The sequence below is a fragment of the Punctularia strigosozonata genome, assembly GCF_000264995.1.
Source record: "Punctularia strigosozonata HHB-11173 SS5 unplaced genomic scaffold PUNSTscaffold_16, whole genome shotgun sequence".
Classification (NCBI taxonomy): Eukaryota; Fungi; Basidiomycota; class Agaricomycetes; order Corticiales; family Punctulariaceae; genus Punctularia; species Punctularia strigosozonata.
Genome location: NW_006767448.1, coordinates 223,018 through 237,576, shown reverse-complemented (window position 1 = coordinate 237,576; position 14,559 = coordinate 223,018). Strand labels below are relative to the sequence as shown.

Below are 14,559 nucleotides of genomic sequence, written 5' to 3'. Positions count from 1 at the left end.
TGACGGCACGAGGAAGCGGGGCGGAGGCGGGGCGGCCGCGGGCACGCGCTGTTGGTACATGCGCAGACCGAGATCCTCGGTCCTGTCGAGGCCCGTCCGAGAAGAACTCAAGGCGCCGGCGCCGGCGCCTGCATCACGTGTGGTCGGTGCGGCGGGCGACTGGGCACGGACTACACGCGAAAGAAACATTAGATTCACAAAAATCCGGAGGCGAGAGAGAGAACGCACAAGCTTCAAGCCGCGGGTCGTTCTGCAGCCTTTCCATATATCTTCTGGACCAGCCGCCGCCCGTCGCACCCGGGCCAACGCCTTCGACCACGCGCCTATCCCGATCCTCGCGCTCGCGCTCCCTCGTCGCCCGATCGTCATCGTGCTCCACATCGAGCTCCAGGTCGCGGATTAACTCGTCCCACGGATCCAATGCCACCTCGCGTGGGGTAGGGGCGTTGAGTTCACGGTTCAGCCGTTCGATCTCGCCGCCCAGCCGGTTGAGCGTGCGCTCGAAGTCGCCAATCACGCGCTCAACGCGGGGCGTAGGAGCGGGGTCCGGGCGGTGTCTGTTAAAACATACGAACATCGATGAAGTCAGATATGGTAACGTGCGTGGATGAGAGAGAGGAGACTGGAAAGCACTGACCGCCGCACTTGCGCAAGTGCCTCCATGATCCGATTACCAAGAATCTCCAGATTCCGGTCTTGCTCTCTGTACCTCGCCTGCTCCCTATCACGATCCTGGCGCTGTCCGCCTCCAGCGGCGGCAGTCACCGCAGCGACCTCGCGATCAACGTGGCTCATGAACTCTTGCCCCGACCTCCACAACTGGGCCCGTCGATCCGAGTCTCTCTGACGGTCGGTGCCTGCCTGGCCGCCGACGTAATCTCCAGGCGCAGGCGGCGAGGGCGGTCGACGGAGAAGCGCTAATGCGCTTGCGATACGTTCACGTGCGGCGCGGACGCGGTCGACATAAGGCGAGGTGCTTGTCACAGGCGACGAGGCGGGGCGTGCTGCAGACGTCGACGTCGAGGTGGGCGCAGGTATTGACGGCGGCACAGACGGAGTACCAGAACGGCCGTCGGTGGCGACTGGCGCGGAGGGTGCGGTCCCGAGTGCGTTCGCGAGCGTCGAAGAAGAAGACGAGGCTTGAGGAGCGGGTATACGTACGTGCAAGTGTGCACTGGGCGGGCGTGGGGCTGGAGATGATGCTGCGACCGAGGGTACGATGTCAGCGAGTGCGAATGTGCTCGGGAGGTATGTGACGTACGCAGGCCCTCCAGAAAGTTGCGCAGCTCGCGGTCGCGATCCTCGCGGATCTGCATTTGTACGCGGTTAGCGCCTGGCAGGGCGATTGTTATATGTCAGTAACGATAGTAGGTATAAGGTGCGGAACGGCACAATGGATCGCACACGGTGATCCCGCGATCAAGAAGCGGAGATGAGTTGATAGGAAACGCACTTGGTAACTCGTTGGCAAATCTCAGTTCCATCTCGCGCCTGCGAGCGTCCACCGCCCGAGCGTCTGCGGCGCCCGCGACACCAGTCCTTGACGCATGTCTGGCGGAAGAGCCTGCGGCAGAGGAGGAGGCAGAGGCGTTCCACGAAGTGAGATTACTGGGGCTGGGAGCGGCACCGAACGTGGAGTCGGGCGATGACGGCCCAACTGGCGCTGACACATCTTCGAACGCGAGCGGGGGCAACGTCGGCGGGGGCGTGGGGGCCGCTGATCGATGTACGTGCGCGTTGTGCGTGCTTGAGTGTGTTGAGGTGGCAGGCGAGCGTCGGAGTGCGGCGAGCTCGCTATCGAATGCGGCCATGCGCTCCATCGAGCGACGCAGCGGCTCGGGGAGCGGCCTGTTCCTTTCCTCCTCTCTGTTGTCCACCAAAGCCTCAAAGGGAGGCGGATGAGAGTCATCGAGCCGCGCGCGAGCGAGGAGCGCCATGTCGGGCGTTGGCGGACGCATCGTGAACGGCATGAAGCGCGGCGAGTGAGGCGGGAGCACCGGCGCAAGGGGCGACGGCAGGTTTGCGGCTTGCGGCGTATCGGGATAAGTCAGAGTTTCGAGCTCGTCGGGTGGTGCGTTCGCGCTTGAGGGTCGAGTGAGGGTGAGCGCACCCGAGGACGACGAGGACGGGCCCGGTGCGTCGATGTCGACGGCATCGTCGTGCTCGCCCCGCTCGCTGCGCGGGCGCTTGTTGCGCTCATTCCCGCCTCCGCTGCTGCTCGACGAGCCGGATGATTCTCCGTGAGCTAGGGGGTCGGCGACGTCAAGGAGGCGACCATGCTCAGAGTCGCCGTCGTATTCGCGATAGGAACGCTTATTGGAGGCGTGGGCGTCGCCAAACGGGTTATTGTCGCCGTCAATGTCAATCGCATAGTGACTGGGATGCCTTGGAGGGCCCGATGAACCTCCTGAGGCCATCGAAGAGACCGTAGTCGTAGCGGGAGGCAAGGAGAAGGGAGGTGTGGACGATTATTGAAGTTCTTGTATTTCCACTTGATCGGCTGTGACTGCCTGACCTGTGCATCCACCGCCATCATCGCCGCCGCGCTCGATGTCGACGACGGCGAACAGTTCCTCTTGATAGTCGGTCGACGTTATTCATATCGATCTCTGTGACTGCGCCCGACATCTGGTCCGAATACTCTGGTTGACTGCGGATTGGCATATATCTACGTGTCTTGTTGGGCTCCTAGCGCGCTTGTTTCTCTACTCAACACCTACGCTTTACTTCGACGTTGGACTCTGTGTTTGTTCGCGCAACATGTTCAGCGCAAATGGTTTTGGCTCAGGCCCTTCGTGGATGAACACGTCGCAACTCGAGAGCCTCATCACCGCCGCCTGCGATCCGTCGCAGTTCCGGCCTGACCCCGCCAAGCAGCTCGAGGTCGCCGAGTACATCAACCAGAAGAAAGCTAACACGTACGTGACTATACACTGCCTGCGTAATCCTCCAAAACTTACAATGTCTATGCTCAGTCCCCGCGAAGCTGCCCTCCTCCTCGCCCGCCTCGCCAACCACCGCAACCCGCATGTCGGCTCGCTCGCTCTCTCCCTCCTCGCCACCCTCACCCATGCATGCGGCTACCCCTTCCACCTCCAGATCGCCACCAAAGAATTCCTCAACGAACTCGTCCGGCGCTTTCCCGAGCGCCCGCCGCCGTTCCCCGGCCCCGTCATGGACGCCATTCTCGCCCTCATCCACGAGTGGGCCGAGACGATCTGCAAGACCTCGCGCTGGAAACAAGACCTGGGCAACATCCGCGACATGCACCGCCTGCTCAGCTTCAAGGGCTACCGCTTCCGCGATCTGCCCGCTTCGCGGCGGCACGAGCTCGGCCTCATCCCGAACCCCGTTTCGGCCGCGGCAGTCGTCGGCGAGGAGCTCAAGTCCGCCGCAGAGCTCGAGGAGGAAGACCGCGAGGCACAGCAGGCCAAGCTTCAAGAGCTCATCCGACGAGGCACACCACGCGACCTCGCTGCCGCGCAGGAGCTTATGAAGTCCCTTGCCGGCGCCGAGCCGGACAAAAAGCCCGATTACCGCGCTCAAGCGCTTACGGAGCTGAACAAGCTCGAGTCGAAGGTCGTTCTCCTCGGTGAATTGCTCGATAATGTCGATACTGAGCGCGGCGAGCGCTTTGCCCCTGGGGACGCGTACGACGTGAGTTCCCCTTGTATAATCCCAAATTCGGATCTTAACCAAGTACGGGACCGTCGTACAGCAAGTCGCCTCAATCCTTTCCAACGCTCGCCCCAAAATCCAGCAGTGGATATCAAATGCCGAAACGCACGACCCCGAATCCCTCGGTACGCATCCACCCCCCCCCACCCCCCCTCCCTGTCTCCTTTTCCCAGACTCACCCCCCTTGTATCTCCTCTAGACACCTTCCTTCAGATCAATGACCAGATCAACACTGTCCTTGCCCGCTACGACGCTTACAAACGCGGTGATCTGGCCTTCGCCGCAAACCCCATCCCCTCCGAGCTCTCCTCCGCCGCCTCCAACAACCTCATCGACTTTGACGATTCTGCTCCATCATCCTCCGCCAACCAATCAGGGTCAGGTTCAGGAGGCGTCGCGGAGCTCGCCGACCTCTTCGGCGGCGGCACCGGCCCCGGAGGTGGTATCAGTCTCGGTCAAAGCCCTCCCCCCACGTACGCTCAACCCGTCCACGCCATGGGTGCCTTCAGTAACCTAAGTGCCATCGGATCCGGAGCCAACGCTCCCACGTACAGTTCGCCTTCACCGCTGCTCGCACAAATGAACTCGCCCCCTCCTGTCGGCTCCACCCCCGGCACGCCCCTCGGCGCGATCAACCTCCCGGGCACCCCTCAACCGCAGCAGCAACCACCACCTTGGGGCGTTTCTCCTGGTCAATTTAGGATGGGCCCGGGAATGGGTGGCGGACTGGCCGGCAGCGCGAACGGGGGTTCGAGGCCGCAATCTGCGATCCAGCCTCAACCGCAGCAGCCTCAGACGCAGGCACCTCATGCAAGTCAAAACCAGAATCAAACAGGGAAAGATCCGTTCGCAGATCTTGCAGGGTTATTTTAACAAGGGGCCACAGTAGGGATATGGCGTATGTGTGCGGATCGACAAGTGGTGATCATTCCGATTTTGTTTACAAGCGAAGCGACGGTGTTGTATGGCGGATTATGGTACGCGGATATACATCTCGTTGTTCAGATTGCGCAATATGCAAGCGACATAGCAGAATACGGCATTAACACAGGCACAATGACGAGACACGTTCGACAAGGAGACGGTGGCATATAGCGAGCAAGAGACAACGGATAGTATGCAACTGAACGGTCGATAGCAGGTGCCTTTGCATCTTAGCAACGCGACGTGGCGACTAAGATCAGAGGAAGTACATGGTTCGTGACTATAGGAACAGATGTGAGTTAGAATGTCAAGATCAAGTTGGGGGCTGCCCACCGTCTGAGTATGCAATGGCTTGAACAAATCAGTGAAACTTCGCAGGGTCGCTGCTGCTTGGTCGCTAGACTGAGTCATCGTCTCAGTGTAGTTAAGATGGGCGTCAGGTGCATAGTGATGCTTCGCGCGGGCACAAACTATGTCCGCGTCTAGGATGGATCATGAGCGGTGACAACGAAGAGAACCGGGAGATATCATACAGTAGACCGGGGCCGGAATAGACACCGAGCGTGTTGCGCGAGCATAGTTATGGCAGAGCGCAAAGGTTAGCGCCTGAATATCGTCCGCGCTGCATAGAAACCGAGCTCAGTCAACCGAAGCCTCACAAAGTAGCTACTGGACGCACGTGAAATTATTCGAGTCGTAAACAGGGTTATAATGGGCGGGGCGCGAGGTCCCGAGAAGACCACCGTGACTGAGGAGGTAGAAGTCGGACTCCACCGGATGGGTGATCACATTGTCGACCACGGTTCCAGCGGGACAGTTCCCCGACCGGTCTGCGTCTCGCGGATCTTCCGGGAACAAGCGGGTATGGTGCCGCTTGCCAACAACAAACAGAGTAATTTTCGGGTCGATCCCAAGCTCCTTACAAGCCTCTGCAACGCATGCGTGAGAGATCGGTCCTCCGCAAGAGTGGGAACGGGTACCTTGAATTTGTGTCAGCTCGTTGTCGAGCACCTGCTGCAGCTGCGACTCCGACACTCCATCTGATGGGATCATCATTTAGGGCACATCGGGATGCGGCACAAGATCTTCACTTACCTCGGTAGAAAATCAGTCTAGCCGGGGCTTTTTTGCGAGCTCTCTCCTCCGCGGAGCGGTACGGACTCTTCATATACATGTCCAGCGAATGCTACGATTCCCGGGTGAGTACTTATGCAATTATCAGCGACTAGTGTTCGCACATACTTTGCACATGTCCTTGAGATCAGCTATCATTTCCTGTCGAGACACTTGCACTCGCGATTGAGCGATGTACCTGCACGCATGAGAGTCCACGCTTGCTACGAGCGACGCATAGGACGGTCGTCCGGTGGCCCCGGGCGCCGGGTGCATCGTATCGGCACCTACCAAAAACACCTTAGCGCTGGCTCAACAGACTGCATGATCGCCTTACCCATGACGATGGCGGGATTGGCCGGGTCAGTCAAAGCAGGGACCGACTGCGGATCTGGTACGCGGTCCACTCCGCCAAGTTTGCCGTTGATCCTGCAAGCGTCAACGTAACGATCTCCAATTGCATAGAGAAAGACTCACTTAAGACACACATTGGCGAAGTATTGTTGATTTGCTCTGAAGCATTTCGAGCTTTTCAGGCATTGCGTGGCTACGCCAGTCTAAGGAACCGACGGTCAAACCAAGCAGCATAGTCAGGATTGGCAGATCGGTAACTCACTGTGATATCGCCGAAGCTGCATCAGAACCCGTATAAGCATATTATGTTCCGACAAGTTAAACCTGGCTTACTGCTTAATCGCAGAGTAAAGATCTGCGCTTTGATCAGGCATCACACAGACGATCAAGTTAGGCAATTCATTCTTTGCCTGCTTAATTTTGATCCCGATCTGCAATAATTGCTGCCCCTGAGTCAGCCCGGGACTGCCAGAGCGTACGCAATGCGGCTAACTTGGTGGATATTTCCTTGTCCATTGGCGTAGTCAACCAAGGGATTTTTGTCATGCACCACCATGCCTAGCCGATATGAGTTGAGGACAAATTATAGCTATATCAGACTTACCACACGCAGTCGCGGCTTCGATCAAGCCCCTTACGGTGCTTGCAGCATTATCTTCTCGGAAGCGGTTCGGGCGTTCGAAGATGACCACCGCCCAGTACTTGATGGTTGCGGGATTCCAGAACTTCTTGTCGACCCTGGACATCTTGCTTCAGCACAATAAGGGGCAAAATATCGCGGGTGTACATACATGTTCCACGCTCCACCCTTGGGAGTCTATTATATTTCTATCAGTCACACGTGAAAGAAAGGGGCGATGACGGATTCGGCTAACAATCATAGGCTCGCGGCTTCCGGGAGCATATCTCATCCTCGGAGGGGCCAGCTGGCGGGCCGTCATCTGGACCGGCGCCTCAGAGACCTGCAGGCCAAAGCTGGCGATATACTGGCTCTGCCCGTAGTTCAATATAGTCAGTCCGCGCCTGATGCTCGCGAGGCGCTCAGGAGGTTTCATGGTCGCGAACTGAACGACATCATTCGCCTTGTCCTGGGGCATCTGCCGCTTCATAACCTGCCCTGGAGGGACGTAGCACAGCTCCATTGGGATCAACGCCCGCCCAAGCTACGGGATGTAGGTTTGATTGAACCAGGATGTAGGCAGGGTCATTCGACAACTCACCCGAACACAAAGCACCTGAGGGAACTGTAGTGTCCGATTCTTGTAACGGCGGTAGTATTCAGCAACGGAAATCATCTGCCCTCCTACAAGCAACATCAGGCAACGGTTTCGGGGTGGGGAACACTTTCCACATACCTTGCTCGCTGCGCATCTCGAACATCTCTTGGGAGGCGCCCGCCAAGCTTAGGCCACTGATGGGCCGGGCATCGCCTATCGGTCGTCCGCTGGTATCAACCTCAACCTGTACGCGCACTCCCATCAGGAAGTGCCGGAGCTGAAGACGCTTCGAGTCGGGCATGCCTCTGGCTGGAGACAGAGCCGCGTAATCCCCGGGCTTCAGGCCGAGATGGTCGATACAGAGGTCGAACAACCTGCCGGGCTTGAACATCATTCCCGTAGAAATATCGACCTAGTAAATTCTCGGGTTAAGCAATCGTCAGCGAGGAGACGGTCGTGCTCTCACGTTCACGAGCATACGACCAATCGCCGGCCTGATCGACTGGAAATAGCCGCGCCACAACTCCATGCCACCACCGATATCTGACAGACATTGTCAGAATTTTTTCCAAGACTGAGGCTCGCATCACTGACTCCGAGTCTCCTGGCTTGTGAAGAATGACCGGCCATTGGTCGGGTACAGCAAACTGGGAGCCATGTGGATCGCGATATCGAGCGCCTGTTGCATACAAGTTGATCAACCCGTGTAATGTACATTTGATATGCGCGTACGTTGATGCCCGTCTGCATGTCGGGATCGTACGTTTTCTTGCCTTCAAGGAACCGTACCAACGGCCTACACGACGATGTCAACGGCCTATTACAGTGGAAATAGCTATTGATGATCATACTCGAGATTGATCAGCGCGACCCTTGTTAGTTTGACCCGGAAAGGACGCTTTGGCTTCTGCTCCTTGCCACGCGGAGCATCATCCGGCAGATAAACTTCGAACTAAGGAGTAGGGACCAGTGTGAATCAACCGACAGCGCACGCTACTCGAAGACACGTACAATTCTCGATAAAACCGGGTTACCCTGATCATCGTTGCCGAAGGGAAGATCGTGCATGGTATACAAGTTCTTCCTGCCGTCGTAGGAACCCTGAGGCTTGAACATCTCAGGATGTCCGTCTTGCATCGCCTTGATTATTTTGCGATTGAATGGGACGGGCAATATCTTGTTGCTCGGCGAAATTTCTGTCATGCGACGAAACATGGGAATCTGTCTCAAGCTCGACATAAAATCCCGGACACTCACCCACTGCGAAGATCACACCACGATAACTTAATCGGTCATCGAAGTAGGTCATCTCAAAATGAGTCCTCACCATCGTAGTGGCGCACCGTTCCGCTGGGCTCTGTTACGGGGAAATGATTCGTGAGTATCCTGAGAGGTTTCCCAGCGCGACCGAAGGCCGTTCGCTTGATGCCGACGGCGGCGACGTGCGTCACGGGGAGCCCTGGCTGACCGGCAGCGCCCCCAAGGGCGATAGCTGTACCACCCCGTCCACCACGAGCTGGTCCGCCACCGCGGGCGGGCGCACCTCGTGCTGGCTGGGTATTACCGCGGCTGGTGCTGCCGCGTGCGCGAGGAGGCATTTTGTGAGGTAGTTTAGCGGGGCAAAGCGCTACGCAAGCGACTACGGGGCACGACGCGGGGTGTCTGTCTTTTAAGCGTATTCACAGATGACGCCTTTTCCGTTCTGCTATCGTATCCATCGCAGATCTAGGTGAGTTTCATAGACGGCGAGGTGTGAGACGAAGATGTACGTACAATTCGCGACGGCTCCCACCTGCTCCGATTCACGCTGCAGAAGACCACAGAGATAGCCACTGGCCGTGAAGAGAAGGTCTTAGAATTCGTAAGAACGCGGTCTGTTTTCCGGTACGGTATAGCTTTGTTGTTCTAGCTCCGCTGATATGCAAGTCGTGGTCGGGAGATAGCTTGCCGCAGCAACCTCGAGGTCGAACAGCGAAGAAAGAAGATCATGTGATGCCGCCCTCTTGCCGCACTGCCAGTGCCATGGCCAGCCTCCGCTCATCATCTTCGTGGACCAAGATACGTCGTATTTGGATGATTTGTATGTATTGAAAGTCCGGGTCATGGTACAGTACATAGACTACAGTGGTGTATACACAAGACCAACAATAATGAGTTGCATGCCCGCAAATACTGAGGATAAGTAGATAACATGCTACATATGTAGGTGGAGGGAGGAGGGAGTCAAAGGGGCACGATCCGAATCAGAATTCTGAAGATCCGCATATGTATAGTAAGATGACACCTGGTGGACGGCGAGGAGCCGTCCAGTTTGACCGGACTAGGCTCGCCGTTCCTTCTAGTTGACGGGAATGAACCCTTATTGGAGTTGACATTCTTGGCTCAAGGTTTGCGCTGACCCTCGCTGAGGTCCATCTTGCCAATAACCTCCTGTGACCCAATGCTGACGCCGCTCCGCATGCTCGCCTGGCCACTCCCGCTCCCGCCCGAATCCCGGCGTGGCAGCGGCAGCCTATGACCAGGCACACCCATCGTCAATCCCCGTCCCCGAGCGACGGTATTGTCCGCCCGCGATGGCGAAGGCGCCGCCGAGCTCTCGCTGCTGGTCTCCTCCCTCCTCTCCTTCTCCTTTCCCCGGCGCCTCCCGCCTCCGAGACCTTCCAGGCTTGCATTGAACGCCTCGCTCATCGCCTTCAGGCGCTCGTCCACCTCCTCCTTCCGCATCAGCATGTGCCCGCCCTGTGCTCCCTGCTGCGTCGCGTCCCGGTCGTGGTTCGTGCTCGGACCGACGTTCCCCCGCCCGCTGAGTGGCGACTCCTGCCGCCGATGGCCGCCTAGCGGCCTCCGCGCCGCCGCCTCATTGTCGCGCATGAATCCGGAGATATCGTCGTCCTCCGTGTTCGTGCTCATGTACGACGCGCTCTGCGGCTGCGCCGGAGCCGACCCGGCTTCGCCTCCCTCCGCGCCCGTGCCCGCGCCCGCGCCCGTCCCGGCTTGGCTGAAGCTTTGCTGTTGCTGTTGTTGGTTGTATCGGTGGGCGAACGGGCTCGAGTATCGCTTCGTCTTCCCTGTCGCCGTCGTGCTCTCGCCCTCGCCAGACGTGTTCGACACCGAGCTCCGCTGGCCAAGACTGCTTGGCGCGAACTCTTGCTGCGTCAGAGGCGAAGCGGAGGCGCCCGCGCGTATGCCGCTGGGTGACGGAGGAACGCGCGACGCGGATGTGGAGGCTTGAACCTGAATAGGTGACTGAGACTGGAATGCAGTGGCGATCGGAGATCGGAACGACGTTGACGGCCCTGTGCCTGTTGCGACTGCGGGGGAGAGCGGGGACGCGTTGCGAAGGGAAGTTGAAGGTGATCCGGAGGAGACGGTGCCCGATTTAAAGGGGTTGACGAGCGAGGGTCTTCGCATGGACAGTGGACTCGATGCAGCTGGTGAGGATGACAGCTCCTGTTGAGAAGAGGAGGACATGGTCAGCAACCGCCGTGGATGGTACCATGCAAAGAAAGAGTGGGGGAGTGACCCATGCAAGGGGGCGCGTATCATGACCTCGACCTCGCAGAAGTCGAAGCTGAAGGGTCCATGTCCACATCTCCAATATCCCAAATATGACGAAGTAAATGGATGCGTATAGATGGCTGGCGCCCAAATGGAAGGAAGGAGTCACAGCTCCGCGCCGGGAAGTAAATGTCCATCAAATAAGAACCTCAAGGGTGCTTAAGCTATGAAAGCTGCGCAGCTGCATAAGATAAACGCCTAACGAAGGCGCCGCCGATCGCTGAGTACCGCATTGGCCAGCGTCTGCAATGAACCAGACTGCGGCGGGGGCGCCTTGGCGCTCAATCAGAGCGCCAGAGATGCATCAGATTCGCAATCCGGGGACCATAACCCAAAGAACAGGAGAGAGTCGAAGCTATTGACTCAGGGAGTCATACAGCTCCTCCAAAAATGGAAGGCGAACGTCTAACAGCCGCACGCACGACGCAGTACACATCAGAGGCCGCGGCCCCCAACGCAAGAAGGGTCGGCGATAGCCCAACCTCCATCCGTGCGATTGTCCAATAGCGAGCGCAAAAAAGAGCGAGAAAAACGTGCAGAAAAGCGACTTACCCCGCGTCCGGTCCCGGTGCTCTCCCTCCTTATCCTCGCGGCCGCACCCACGGCCATGCCTTCTCGCGAACCGGAGCCGGTAGACGACGCATGACTCGCATGACTCACGATGGACACCGCGCCGGGGCTGCCCGCCACGCCCTGTCCAGGCAGCGGAACGGTGCCGATACCGGTACCAGACCCGACCGCGAGCTGGCGGGGACTCCCCGTGCCCGAGAAGGATGACGTCCGGGTGTGGGGTTGACTTGGCAAGACAAACCGATCTGCGATGCTCGTCGCGCTTGGAGGCGAGCCAGGGAGACCCGTCCTGAAGGGGAGACTGGACGGCGTCCCGCCGGCGCCATAGCCAGTTCCGGAGATGCTCGTGGACCGGCCGATCGCACTGCTGGCGCGGGGGAACGCCTGAAGCGACTCGCGCTGAAGGTTCTTGTTCAACGTCGGCGTGAAGTCAGGCCCTTCTGCAAGGAAGCGATCGGAGAGAAGAGACTCCAGGTCGTCCACCGCGAAGTTGGGATGTGTAAGGTAGGTCGTGCGGATGGCGAGAGTGCCCGCTGCGTGCGGGATAGGAGCGAATGAGTGCGTTGTGGTCGATGTTGAGGGTGGAGAGGAGGGTCGTCTTCGATCGGAAGGCGACGAGGGGGCGAAGGGCGTATCTAGGTGAACCAGGCCATGTGTTGTTAATAAAACGTAAAGATTAGGGTCTGCGTATATGCGCTCACCGAAGCCAAGCACGCCGGGCTCGCTGACGCCTTCTTCGGTGGTTATACGGAGCTTGATTTCTAGCGCAGGGTACGCGTTCCGTCTTCGTAGGCGTTTGTAGAGCTTCCACGCGGGCATGAGCCGCAAGAGCGCATATATGCTCCTGAACACGGCAATTCCATGCTTGTAGGTCATGGCAGGAGGGACATCGTCGCTAAGGCTGTTCCTTCTGTATACGGGAGTCGGAGTAAACTCGATGGCCCATTCCTCGAGCAGTACGTTCTTCGGAGTGGGATCGACCCGCAGACGTCCATGGTGGGGCGAGTTGTACACGAGCACTTGGTTGTTGCCGAGGTCGGGCACTGCCAGGAGTATCTGGGCCACAAATATGGGAGCCACGGTGGCCGACGACACGCTCTTAAGGACGCGCAGAGACGGGTCTGCGAATACCCGCCCGAAGTCAATGGACGGGTCGGGCGTCTCTAGGTTGAACTGGGCTCGATAAGCTCCCACTGCCGTCATCACGCAGCGCAAACGCGACGCACCCATCTATCCGTCTTCGGCTGGCCTTTCGCGCCGCTCGCGCCGTCCGCAGCGGTGGTGCGCGCATCGTGCAGGAGGAGGTATAGCTTGGTGTAGAGCCTGTACGCGATCTGGTCCGCCTTGGCCGCGTCGGTCGACATGGAACGTAAGATGAGAGGGAAAGAGGAGAGCAGGGCTACGAGGTCGTTAGGCGGCCAGCATGGTGGGTGGGAGGCGAACGTGAGGGGGCTGCACACCGCTACGCTCGCGGGGCGGCCTGTGCTGGGCGAGTGCCGACGTCAGGAGGGATCCAGTCCCACGTGGCAAAGGCGCCGGGGTAGCATTAGGCGCCTACCTTGCCGCAGTCATTGATGGCGTGCTCCTTGCAACTCACCACCTCCGATGGCTTGGTTGTTCCCCAGAGCTGCGCCAGAGTATCCTGTTCGGAGTAATAGAGGGATCTGCTATATCGAGGGCAGGCCTGCTATCTGACTCGACTCCAAGGCATCGATCGTTCATCGCACCCTACACCCTGATCAGCACGAATCGAACTACGTGCCGTGTTCTCTCGCCTATCTGATATGGAGAAGACTGCTACTCGGTCTCAGCCAGGCATATCCGTGCCCGGTGTGATCTAGGCCCCTCGAATGCAACGGTGATTCACGCTCGTTCGGACATCGGCTCCGGATAGAAATCGCGATTGTCCGGCTTCGCACAGCTGAGATGCTTTCTCCTGGTTGCCAGGTTTCGTTTCATTGGCATGAGTGTCTACAGAGCTTATTGACACGTACATTACGCGCTGCGCACGTCTAGGCCAGCGTCATTCCTGAGCATTCGCAGGCGTGATGAACGCGTTAGACCGTTGTATCTCCGCTTCAGCATCATAGAATGAACGTGGATCAAATAAGGACTTGATCCACGCGGCATGTCGTGCGCAACAGAGAACATACAAACGCTACGTGCTAAATGAGGTACAATGGAACGTGCAGCCGCACAAGCCCAGAAGAATCTCTCTGGATATCCGGAAGGCATTGTACATTAATGCTCTCGCCGTGGCTTTTGGAAGGCATCCTCTCTTCGGAATACAACCACGAGTCTGCGACTTCCATCTTAAACGGATTTTTCTTCCATGCCGCGCCTACTTGCGAACATCATGCAAGTAATCGTCCGAAGGATTCGGTCAGTTTCTAGCTCTTATCCCTTATGGCATAACCTGCAACGCACTTCACCTCCGGAAAGCTATGTCATTCCCCCCGTATAATGCACGGATCGGCGAAGAACTCAATCCCGTCGAACGTGGCGAATGGTTTCAGCTGCAGCGAGGTTCTCGTGCTCAGCCTAGCTCCGTCGTGCCATTTAGGCTGCCGGTGTCTCAATCTTTCCCCGACCGCCTTTCTCCTGTTCGTCCTGGCCTGACAGCACGCGTGCCTTGAGTTCCTGAGTGCGGGTATACACATGGTTCAGTATGTATGAGAAATTACAACGAATGAAACTCACCGAGAGCATGTTGCCGAGGGTCGAGATGCGTCGAATCAATCATTATCATATAAATTCTATACGTTCCGTGCCCGCGGGATGGGGTACTACAAATTCATATAAATCCCCGCGTAACAATAATGTTGAATCCGCGTTTTGCCTATGTGCAGCAGAGGAAACTCAATCTGTCTCCTCCAATCCCAGCATTAAGTCCCCCCATGGCAATTTCCGCCGAGGGGGGCACTACTAATCAGAATCCCGACATGTTCACCGGGCCCGATCCCTATGGGAAAGAAAGTTCTGAAACCGCAGCGGCATATCGCATCTGGATTCTAAACACCGGACGTAGGACGTAGTCCTATCCAAGTTCCTCACATGGCAAGATGGCGGTGTTCTTACGCATTTGCGGCCCGAAAATATGTAGATGCAACACATGCTCCTTTTGAACACTGGCCGTCCATGTCCG

At 57.9% G+C, this 14,559-nt stretch overlaps 3 protein-coding genes across 3 annotated transcripts; 1 reads left to right on the top strand and 2 right to left on the bottom strand.

Annotated features, from left to right (window-relative positions):
- Positions 1–2,760: 2,760 nt before the first annotated feature.
- Positions 2,761–4,551, top strand: PUNSTDRAFT_116317 (VHS-domain-containing protein; the record flags this gene model as incomplete). Its single annotated transcript, XM_007387983.1, has 4 exons — positions 2,761–2,918; positions 2,976–3,657; positions 3,719–3,803; positions 3,878–4,551. 4 exons carry the CDS (start codon positions 2,761–2,763, stop codon positions 4,549–4,551), a joined length of 1,599 nt encoding a protein of 532 aa, XP_007388045.1.
- A 307-nt stretch (positions 4,552–4,858) lies between these two features.
- Positions 4,859–8,884, bottom strand: PUNSTDRAFT_138301 (argonaute-like protein; the record flags this gene model as incomplete). Its single annotated transcript, XM_007387982.1, has 23 exons — positions 4,859–4,882; positions 4,936–5,084; positions 5,136–5,224; positions 5,282–5,531; positions 5,583–5,642; positions 5,698–5,788; positions 5,845–6,002; positions 6,053–6,144; positions 6,193–6,272; positions 6,332–6,347; positions 6,403–6,512; positions 6,563–6,627; positions 6,674–6,807; positions 6,861–6,886; positions 6,945–7,232; positions 7,290–7,372; positions 7,425–7,698; positions 7,753–7,829; positions 7,881–7,965; positions 8,019–8,082; positions 8,138–8,238; positions 8,298–8,482; positions 8,614–8,884. 23 exons carry the CDS (start codon positions 8,882–8,884, stop codon positions 4,859–4,861), a joined length of 2,772 nt encoding a protein of 923 aa, XP_007388044.1.
- Positions 8,885–9,358: 474 nt separating this feature from the next.
- Positions 9,359–13,003, bottom strand: PUNSTDRAFT_122707 (uncharacterized protein). The gene is made up of 4 exons (XM_007387981.1): positions 12,641–13,003; positions 12,116–12,587; positions 11,397–12,049; positions 9,359–10,736 (listed from the first exon to the last, which is right to left on the bottom strand). Exons 1-4 carry the CDS (start codon positions 12,776–12,778, stop codon positions 9,669–9,671), a joined length of 2,331 nt encoding a protein of 776 aa, XP_007388043.1. The 5' UTR covers positions 12,779–13,003; the 3' UTR covers positions 9,359–9,668.
- Positions 13,004–14,559: the final 1,556 nt, after the last annotated feature.

Excerpts from the sequence above, each read along its gene's own strand:
- PUNSTDRAFT_122707 (XM_007387981.1), bottom strand. The coding sequence starts at position 12,778 with ATGTCGACCGACGCGGCCAAGGCGGACCAGATCGCGTACAGGCTCTAC. Across the intron at positions 12,050-12,115 it reads GCCCGGCGTGCTTGGCTTCG|ATACGCCCTTCGCCCCCTCG; the intron begins GTGAGCGCATAT and ends TGGTTCACCTAG. Across the intron at positions 10,737-11,396 it reads GCACCGGGACCGGACGCGGG|GAGCTGTCATCCTCACCAGC; the intron begins GTAAGTCGCTTT and ends TCTTCTCAACAG.